This window comes from Halichoeres trimaculatus, unplaced genomic scaffold (assembly GCF_033239565.1).
Source record: "Halichoeres trimaculatus isolate MK-OKI-2021-1 unplaced genomic scaffold, fHalTri1.1 fHalTri1_scaffold_18, whole genome shotgun sequence".
Taxonomy (NCBI): Eukaryota; Metazoa; Chordata; class Actinopteri; order Labriformes; family Labridae; genus Halichoeres; species Halichoeres trimaculatus.
The window spans coordinates 11,135,711-11,145,266 of NW_027437196.1; the positions used below are offsets into that span (position 1 = coordinate 11,135,711).

General features: G+C 45.0%; 1 protein-coding gene across 1 annotated transcript; it reads left to right on the plus strand.

Annotated features, from left to right (window-relative positions):
* The first annotated feature begins 867 nt into the window (after nt 1-867).
* Nucleotides 868-9,435, plus strand: shha (sonic hedgehog signaling molecule a). Its single transcript, XM_074693424.1, has 3 exons — nt 868-1,630; nt 5,569-5,830; nt 7,700-9,435. The coding sequence occupies exons 1-3, from the start codon at nt 1,331-1,333 to the stop codon at nt 8,371-8,373; spliced, it is 1,236 nt and encodes a 411-aa protein (XP_074549525.1). The 5' UTR covers nt 868-1,330; the 3' UTR covers nt 8,374-9,435.
* Nucleotides 9,436-9,556: the final 121 nt, after the last annotated feature.

A 9,556-nucleotide genomic window follows, 5' to 3' on the forward strand; every position in this document is an offset into this window, starting at 1 on the left:
TCATAACACAGATGGAGATTCTCCTCCAGTGCTGGGTGAGGAGCCCACCTCCTCTTTTTCTCCTTTAAAGGAAAAATAACACTAATGTGGCGACTAGGTACAGTGGTTTCTGAGGCTTGTGCTTCACCTTGAAGAGGGGCAGCATATTAGAGAACTTGTGTGTAATGTAAGAGCCATTACATATAAACACAGTCAAATATGTTAAAAAAGAGATTTTCCTTTGGATGACAGGAATAGGCTTGGATCAATTATATTTCATCATGTGAAGCAGGATGTTCCCCACTTTCATTCTTTAGGTGCAAGGAGTTTTCGAGTTTACCATAATAAGTTGAATATAGGAGACCACAAATTTCATTGGAATGAAAAATGAAGATTGATGCGTAAAATAGTTGGCGCGTAAGTACGCACAATGCGCACTCTCCACAAATACAGTGAAAATGCAGCTTTGAGCGCAACTGTAAGCAGAACAAATAGTAAATTCTTTTTTTGGTCTGAATGTCTTCAAATGGATGTAAATGGCACCAAGTATCTCCAAAGTCACTCCATGCGCTCATCCGCGTTCACGAGGGACTCTCATCTGAATGCTTTTACAATTCTAAATCCAACCACTTAGGTCATTTTGACGGCAAATAAACTCTTCACTGTGTTATTTCGTTTAATCGTAGGATACGGGGTCACAGCAAAAAATCATCCGGCACAGCCATGCGCAGTGCGCGTCCACGAGTACTTTTATTCTCCAAGGCAATGCATTCTGTGCGGAAAGTTGGTTTCCCTCCCGCGCACACACACACCGAGATCACTTCACCTAACTACAGCGCGTTGGATTTGCACTGTGTGGCACTGTGTCTGTCCTGCCTCCCCCTGTGAGATCTGGAAAATGGGAGGGTGAAAAAAGACGGTTTATAATTGATGTTTTCCCATGGAACAGCCCCTCCTCCCCGCGACACAGGCTCACCCTCAGGTGGAAGAAATCTTTTAAGATTTTTTTGTGGGATAACATCAGGAGGGTTTGTCTAGGCGAGCCAATCAAATCCCTCCCTTCTATAGATCGGTGCTATAATACAAAGCAGTAAAAGCGGTCGCCTCACACAAGCGGCTGCAGCTCGACTAGAGATCCCGTGGCTTTTAATTCCCTCACTACTTTTTTTTCCACCCTCCTTCGATGTGCCCCGTTATTGCCATTTGTCTGAGGCGTTCATTTCCGCACCTGCCACAGTAGAGACCAGGCGAAGGCGAGGTAGAGGAGGAGACAAGGACATTGCGAGAGCCGGGAGAGGCAGACGGTAGAGATAGCAGCGGCGACTCGTTTGAGATCTTTAAAGGACAAAAAATGCTGCTCTGGACCAGAATCGTATTGGTCGGTCTCATCTGCTTGTCCTTGGTGTCCTCGGGGATGGGATGCGGGCCGGGCAGGGGCTACGGCAGGAGAAGGCACCCGAAGAAGCTGACACCTCTTGCGTACAAGCAGTTCATCCCCAACGTGGCGGAGAAGACCCTCGGGGCAAGCGGCAGATACGAAGGCAAGATCACAAGAAACTCCGAGCGATTTAAAGAACTGACTCCCAATTATAACACAGACATCATATTCAAAGATGAGGAGAACACCGGCGCGGACCGGCTAATGACTCAGGTAAGGAGACTGAATTCTCTGTCTTCTTTTTTTTTTCCTCCTAACGCACCATCACTGCGCACTGCAACAACCTCCTTGTCAGACTGATTGCGCACCTTAAGTGAAGTCTGTTTTACCCGCTGCTGAACTCTCAGCCCGAGCCTTTTAACTTCACTGTGAAAAGCAGATGCGCTTTCTGCAGCAGCATGGGAGTTTTCAGCGGCTGCAGGCTGGAAAGCGAATGTAGAAATCCAGCTGGAGAAGTGATGTGCAGGCGGACAGTCAGGACACTCGGCCTTCATGATTGTGACAGTGGATTTAAAATATTAATGTGCCCCTCTCCTCATATCTATATTTGTATCTTTGTGAGGCTCTATTTGTTGTCTTCCAGGCGCACATCCACGCTCCTTGAACACATGCAGTATTTTGCTGCTTATCTCTGCTAAACATTGCAGGTGGTTTTTAAGCGCCTTTTTCTTTTATTCTGAACACAGAGAGCTGCTGATGCGCACCGCTTCAAACAGCCGGGCTTATTCAGGCATGGCGTGGCTCATTCAGACATTTTCTCGCACAGGCTGCTGTAATTTAGCCTTTCGCATGGTGTGCAGCAGCGCGTGAAGACAGTGACATTTCTTTGAGAGTGTCCTGAACACTATCAGGACTTCATTTCTGGGTGGGACTCGGTCAATTTTTAGGAGCGAGGCGCACGGGGGTGATGGAGCCTGACTTGCACGGATGATGACATCTTTCTTTAAATACTCCATCCTCATGGAGGCAGTTAGTTATCAAAGCTCGCGCTGTGCGGATGAGACCAGGCTCAGAGTACATGGCAGAGATGTAGCCTTGATTTCTCTCCAGGCTGCAGGATGCCACGTCTCTCCAGCATGACTTTTAGCACTCAGATGCTGGTGAATTATTAAAGGCGCTTGGGTGATATCGGCTCAGTAATAATAAAAATGCCGGTGGTGGTGATGGTGGTGGTGATGGTTGTTGCTGGTAAGCGTTAAAGCCAGGCGCGCGCCGGAGTCCCTGAACCCGTGCCTCGCACCATGCATGAGCACGAGCCGCGATGAAATATTCACGGTGCGTGCGGGCTCGGCGTCCCCTCTCCAGCCCTCCCCACATCTCTCCTCTGTGAGACTCCTATAGCTTCTCATACGCGGAGAGCGTGGCTTCACTGGCGCGTGGGGATGTGATGGAGGAAAAAACTGGGGTTCAGGGAGTCCACGCGCCTTTCAAGAAGTTTCAAAAAATCTCTAGAAAAAGGAGAACAGTTATTTTATTGACTACAGTGACACGCGTCTGTAGGGCTCTAATCTGGTGTTATGTTTACAGGTCTGTATAAAACCATTTACACGCACATGGACTCCCTCAGATAATCTTAGATCAAATCTGGCTTCTGTTGCGGAGATGTCTACTTAAAATCACATGTTCTGGTGCTGCTGGTTGTTTGGCAGATGCTTTTGTAAAAAGGTCAACAGTGTGTCTGGTGTATCCTCGACTTTCCAATCAGCATCCAAGCACTTCAAGAAAACAGCCTCCAAGTGAGACATTTACATGCAAGTGCCCCTAACTGTGCTTGGAACGCAATTTGAACTTCTGACCTTTGCTCCATGGGAGTTCACGGCCAGTTAAAACAGGCGAAACTGTCCTTTTCAGACATGGATTTGTGGAATTATGTGTAAAGGGTTCATCCTCCAAAAGAGAGGGACTGTGGCGTCTCTGTATGATACTTTGCCGCTGGCTAAGCATCATCACATGGTGGGTTTACGCTGTGCCAACTACCGTTGCCCTGTTCCACGGCTTTACGCATGTGCCAAGCGGGTTTTTACGCACGGAGTTTTACGCACGACTAAAAGTGGACGTTTTGTTGTCACAGTTTATAAAACAAAACTTGACTGATCAAACGAGGCTCGTGCCTGCAGAAGCTCATATAAAAGTGGGCAATAAATAAATGAATCAACTCTCTGAGGTCTAGCCAAGAGTGCAATAGTTGATACTTGGCTGCATCAATCACCTGCTCCCGTAACTGTGAAGACACAGCTCACTTAAAGGGGAAGCTGCCAAAAGAGGTGTGTTACAGCTGTTAACAGATGTTTTTCTTGGAGTTACAGGGTCTGAGATGAGCAGGGGAATCATTTTTTACCACTTAATTCAAGTTTTTGCTTCCTGTTTAGCAGTAAAATATCGTAAGTCGCAGTTTGTTGTTGTATTTTCGCACGTGGAGCAGTATCATTCGCTTTAGCTCAAAGTTTTTCTGGAGTTTGGTCTGTTTCAGGAATTTATCTGAACACTTTATACCAGATTTATTTTGTAAACATGATAATTATCTTGTGTGAAATATTGCTACGTGCTTTGGTAACTGGAAGTGTGACTCTAAGTAAAGATCAAATGGCTCTTAAAGGTGAGTTTAGATGCACTGTCAGGCTCCTGCAGTCTCTGGCAATGCACAATGCGGGGAAGAGATGAGCTGGTGGCTTGTTTGCACTGACAGGTAGCTGATAAGTGTTTCCTCTAACCAAATCATTTGTGAAAAGATTAACAGGGAGGCTGTTGAACAACTTTACCCCGAGCACAAAGCGCCGGTCTGGGGCGCCCTGCTGCGCTTCACGGTGGCTGAGCAGAATTTGGCTTGATTTGCGGCACACGACCTGATGAATTAATAAATAGGTTAAGCTTTACGGCTCTTGACTCCGACAAACCCACTCTGAATGTGGGAGGATTTTTTTAAGGGGTCGTTTTTTATACAACACATTCTACAAGTGTGATATCCTCATAAAACACAGACTGATAAACGAGGAGCTTCTTTTTTAACCTTTATGTGAGAACATTCTCACTGGACGCACACAAGCTGCTCATAGGGGGGAAAAGGACAGTGGGTCACACACATAGACGCTCCTCTGTGCGCCCGTACAACCCCTGGATATTTCACAAGTCTGTCAGTCAGCAGCCAAAACAGCTCGACTTAAGGAGGCATGTCACGTCTCTAAGACTTTGCAAGAGAGGGAGAATGAAAGTTTCCCTCCGCGGCTGCTCTGAAAAGCCTCTTTGTGATGTTTTATTTGACATATTGCTTGAGTGTCGAGAATAGTTGTCTTGGAGAAGGCCAAGCATCTTCATTGAGAGCGCGCGCGCAAGAGACAGAGAGGGGTTGGGGTGCGAGTCGACGACTTATCTATAAGACAACCTCCAGATATTTGAAGGCAGCAGCTGCTGGTGAAGATCATCTTCATATCATCTGCATATCAATTATTGATTGAAAGAAAACAGACAAGTTGCAACCAACAAAAGGACGCGCTCATTCCGTGGCCCTAATACACACTCATGAATTTGTAATGCGTGCATGTTGGGCTCCTGAGCAACTCTTTTGGAGGAGGGAAGGGAAGGGGATGCTGCTCGCACCTTTCCAAGACCAAAGACCCATATGTTATAGGCCAGTGAAGCGAATGCAGTGCCTTATCAATATTTCATCAGGCAGCTTTCTTATCCGAGATGTGCCCTCTGACGCTGCTGCTCACGCTGACAAATGTGAGCAGGACCAGAGGAGGCTCGGGCTCAGGGTTTCACCTCAGCTGGGGAGGAATCAGAAGCGGCAGGTGTGGATGGGGAGGCAGCGATGAGGCCTTGCATTGGTATCTAATAGTTAACTTCAACAAAAGCAGGAAAACAGAATAGATTTCCATTTCTTGGAGGAAGCTGACTTCAATTTGTGGTGCTTGTGGTTTAAAATTTCGTTCCCTCGCCAACCACGTGGTATTTTTTTTTTTTATCAAATCAGAGCTCCTGCTGCTCTTATCTAAATCAACTGTAGCAGCATCAGAAGGCCTTAGTGGCAGAAGCTGCTCAATATTCAAACTTTTTCCTCATTTTACGCACCAGGACGCTTCATTTCCTCTAAACTGTCCTCTAAACCGCACAACAGGTGACTAATGGCTCGTTTTTCCCTCCACTTCCTGCAGAGATGTAAAGACAAGCTGAACTCTTTGGCCATCTCGGTGATGAATCAGTGGCCCGGGGTGAAGCTGCGGGTCACCGAGGGCTGGGACGAGGATGGACACCACTTCGAGGAGTCGCTCCACTATGAGGGCAGAGCCGTGGACATCACCACCTCGGATAGAGACAAGAGCAAGTACGGCACCCTGTCCAGACTGGCAGTGGAGGCCGGATTCGACTGGGTGTACTATGAGTCCAAAGCGCACATCCACTGCTCTGTGAAAGCAGGTAAGACAGTGCGCACAGTGGAGAGGGGTCATGCGGATTGGGAGGGGGATGAAATGACCGGATGTGAAGGACTAGTGCGCACGTTGTTAGTACGGTGTTCTAAGAGAGAGGATTCAAGTGTGGAAAGCTTCTTTAAGTTTCTTGCTTAAAAATGTGTCACGTGTTTGGTGCCTTCTGTAAGGAAAGTGGAACAACTCATGAAAGTTTCCAACAACGAGATTAGTGATCATCATTACAGATGAGCACACACGTATAAAATTGGGTTGATATCCCCAAACTGAAACATTGCATGATCCCAAAATTCTCATTCAGCGAATGATAAATCACAAGAGCGCGCGCTCGGTAATCATCTGATGAGGTAATTACAGTGCAGAGAGACCCCATGTTTCAGCGCAGTCATTCATTTTGACATGATTTGTGTATTATGAAATCTCTTTCTATGAATGATGTATGGGCGCATCTCTCTCTGCCTGTAGGCTTGTGACTGAACATTTCCCATGCAGCTTTATTTCTTGATCTTACATCGCCCCACACTGTCTCCTGGTGGGAACCACGACCACAATCTCACAAGGTTCCACAGTGTGACCTAGAAAAGCAGATCAGTTTGTTCTCCGGATTTTTACGCGCAAGTATGTTGATTATTTTGGGCAATAGTGGGTTTAATTCGGATTTGATAGCATAAAAGGAGCGGAAAAAAACGTTTGGAAAAGCTTTTCCCCTCCGAGTTTGTATCACTCAGCTCTAAAATCCTGTTTTAATTTTGACACATTCTTCATTTTAGCTTCCATTTCAGTTTTAAATAATCTTCACTAAGCCAAAGGACACCTATTGCGCTTTGGAAACACTCCTTCACACTGACTGATGCCACTTTCTCCAGCTTCTTAGCGCAGACTTTATTGATAAATCCCTTACTTATCATTCAGCACACACGATTTGAGATCACAGTATGAACCAGGCCGACGTGTCATTAGGGGTCATGCGACTTTACCAAAAGGATTTGGCTGGAACAATGTTGAATCGGCCGGGCTAAATCTGGTTTTCAGTTGTCACCTTATTTCATGCTCAGGAATCTCAAAAGAAGATTAAAAGCCCCCAAATAGTGAGTAGGAAACCCTTTTTTCCCCGTGTATGTGTGTGTGTGTGCGTGTGTGGAGGGACAGTGTTATCCTAGAGACTGGTATGTGAAGAGCTCCACCAAGGCCAAAATTATTGTCATCAGGACTGACAACAAAGCAGGGAGAGGTGGTGGAGAGAGGGGACATTGATGTTGCACAACAGAAAGCATTTAAGAGTCCGGGCCCTCATTTAAATTCAAATCTACAACTCGAGAGGCTTGGAAAAGTGGCTCCGCTGGGTAAATAGTAGTTGTGAGTCGCCTATTTGTGTGAATTGTCACATAGAGGTTTCTGCACCTGAGTAAATATGGGAAGAGGAGCTGGGAAAGGCGTAAGTGTTCTTTACCGAGAGTCGCTCGATCCACAAGCTGATTTAGAATAACAATGGCTGCCCTTTATTGGGTTTTTTAATTAAGAATAGATGAGCCAAGGCTTTCAGTTTTTCAAGTCTCAGACAACGTGAGCCAAGCCAATACGCATTTGGCAGACAGGCATCATTATGCAAAATGCATATGGCCCACCATGATGTGTGTAGGCTTGAAAAATACAAATACGCGCGTAAAAAGGAGGTTTCTGAATGGGCTTTTGAAAACAGCTCAAAAGTGGCTCAAAGCACCTGTGATTGATTTTTTTTTTCACAGAAAAGTTCAAAAACGGGACAATCTGGATATTTCTTGTGATGTGATGTTATAAAATTTTGAGCAAGTAAAAGTGAGCTTGATTTTTCTTAAAGGCATTATCTTTGTTTTGACAGAAAACTCAGTGGCTGCAAAGTCAGGCGGCTGCTTCCCAGGATCCTCCACGGTCACCCTGCAGGATGGCACCAAGAAGGCAGTCAGAGATCTCCAAAAAGGAGACCGGGTCCTGGCAGCAGATGATGACGGACAACCGATTTACACCGACTTCATCATGTTCATAGACCAAGACTCCACGACCAGGAGGCTGTTCTACGTCATCGAAACCGACTCGGGCCATAAAATCACCCTCACCGCCGCGCACCTCCTCTTCATCAGCCGCAACAGCACAGAAGAGGAGCGGATGTCTGCGGTTTTCGCGAGCCAAGTCCAACCAGGACAAAATGTGTTCGTATTCGACGCCAATCGGCTTGAGCCTGTGACCGTAAAACGGATTTACACTCAGGAGCACGAGGGCTCATTTGCGCCCGTGACCATGCAGGGGACCGTCGTGGTGGACCAGGTCCTTGCGTCCTGTTACGCAGTGATCGAAGACCACGAGCTGGCGCACTGGGCCCTGGCACCTGTCAGGCTCGCCCACTGGGTGTCCTCGTTGTTTATCAGTGCCAAGCCTCGTGCCAGTGCGCAGAATGACGGGGTGCACTGGTACTCAAAGATCCTTTATCAATTAGGAACATGGCTCTTGGACAGCCACTCGATCCATCCACTGGGGATGTCAGTTTGCCCAAGTTGAAACCTCTTCCACGGGAGCAGAGTGAGACTGAAATGTAGGACACGCGGACTATCAGTAGACGAAAAAATAAAATAATAATAATAATTAAAAAACGAACGAACAAACAGACAAGACAAAGGCCCCAGCGGAGTTGGGATATTTATTTCACTGACTTTTCCATGTGTCCCCTTTCAAAGAATGAATGGAGCCTTAAAAAAGTTTCTCTTTGAATAATTTATTCTCATGTGAACTCGCTGCTGTCACACAAATGGATTCTGAAAACTGTGTGAGCGGCAAATTGTGCATAATCTATTTTTGTATATCTCAAATGCAAAGAAACAAAAAGGAAAAAAATGAGAAAAAAAAAGAAAAAAAGAAAATAAAAAGATCGCAAAGAGAAAGACGACCATGTAGAAAGGAGCTAACTCTGACAGGTTGTAATGTTCATATGTCCATATATGTGCAACTGACTGTTATATTTTGGGGAGAACAAACTTCGCTGGGTTCCATAAATTATATTTTTATACACAGAATTGTAAATTAGATTTTGACAGATCGCTACCGAATCACATTTCGTTATTTGAAATAGTGTAAGATATGAGAATATATTTTAATTTAAATACAGTAGTTGGGAAAGTATTGGAAAAATCTTGTACTGCTTGGTTTATTAAGATTTTTATTATTTTGGAAACTGTTGTTTTAAGTTGTCGGAGAGGGACAGATATTCTGCCTCGTGTCTGCATTCTCTGCTTTTATTTTGTGTTTCTGTTCTTCTGTTTTCTTCTGAGAAAATATTAAATGCAGATTCTGACAATTCAGTAACAGTTAAAGTAGTACTGAAACAGTTTCGTTAAATAAATTAATAAGTAACTCCTGTAAATGTACTAAAATGTATTTTTCTTTTCATATTTTGTAATAGGGAAATAGTTTTATAGAAATGACCTGCGGCAGATGCAAAGTTTGGATAGTCTATATAGCCAGACCATACCAGTTAACTTTCATAACAGGGCGATGCGTCAAAAATGTCTAGAGTTTATTATTTATATGTTTATTACAAAATGAGATAAAGAAAATCTTCAAACTTGCAGTTGTTACATGTCTTTGTGTGAATGAGCTTTACAGGAATAGTTTTGAGTAACTTCTGAACGTTAAGAGTCAACCTCTGGTCAAATTAACGTCATTTATTGGTTACTTAAACAGCTCC

Coding starts and splice junctions, on each gene's coding strand:
- shha (XM_074693424.1), top strand. CDS start 1,331: ATGCTGCTCTGGACCAGAATCGTATTGGTCGGTCTCATCTGCTTGTCC. Junction 1,631..5,568: donor CGGACCGGCTAATGACTCAG/GTAAGGAGACTG, acceptor CACTTCCTGCAG/AGATGTAAAGACAAGCTGAA. Junction 5,831..7,699: donor CCACTGCTCTGTGAAAGCAG/GTAAGACAGTGC, acceptor TTGTTTTGACAG/AAAACTCAGTGGCTGCAAAG.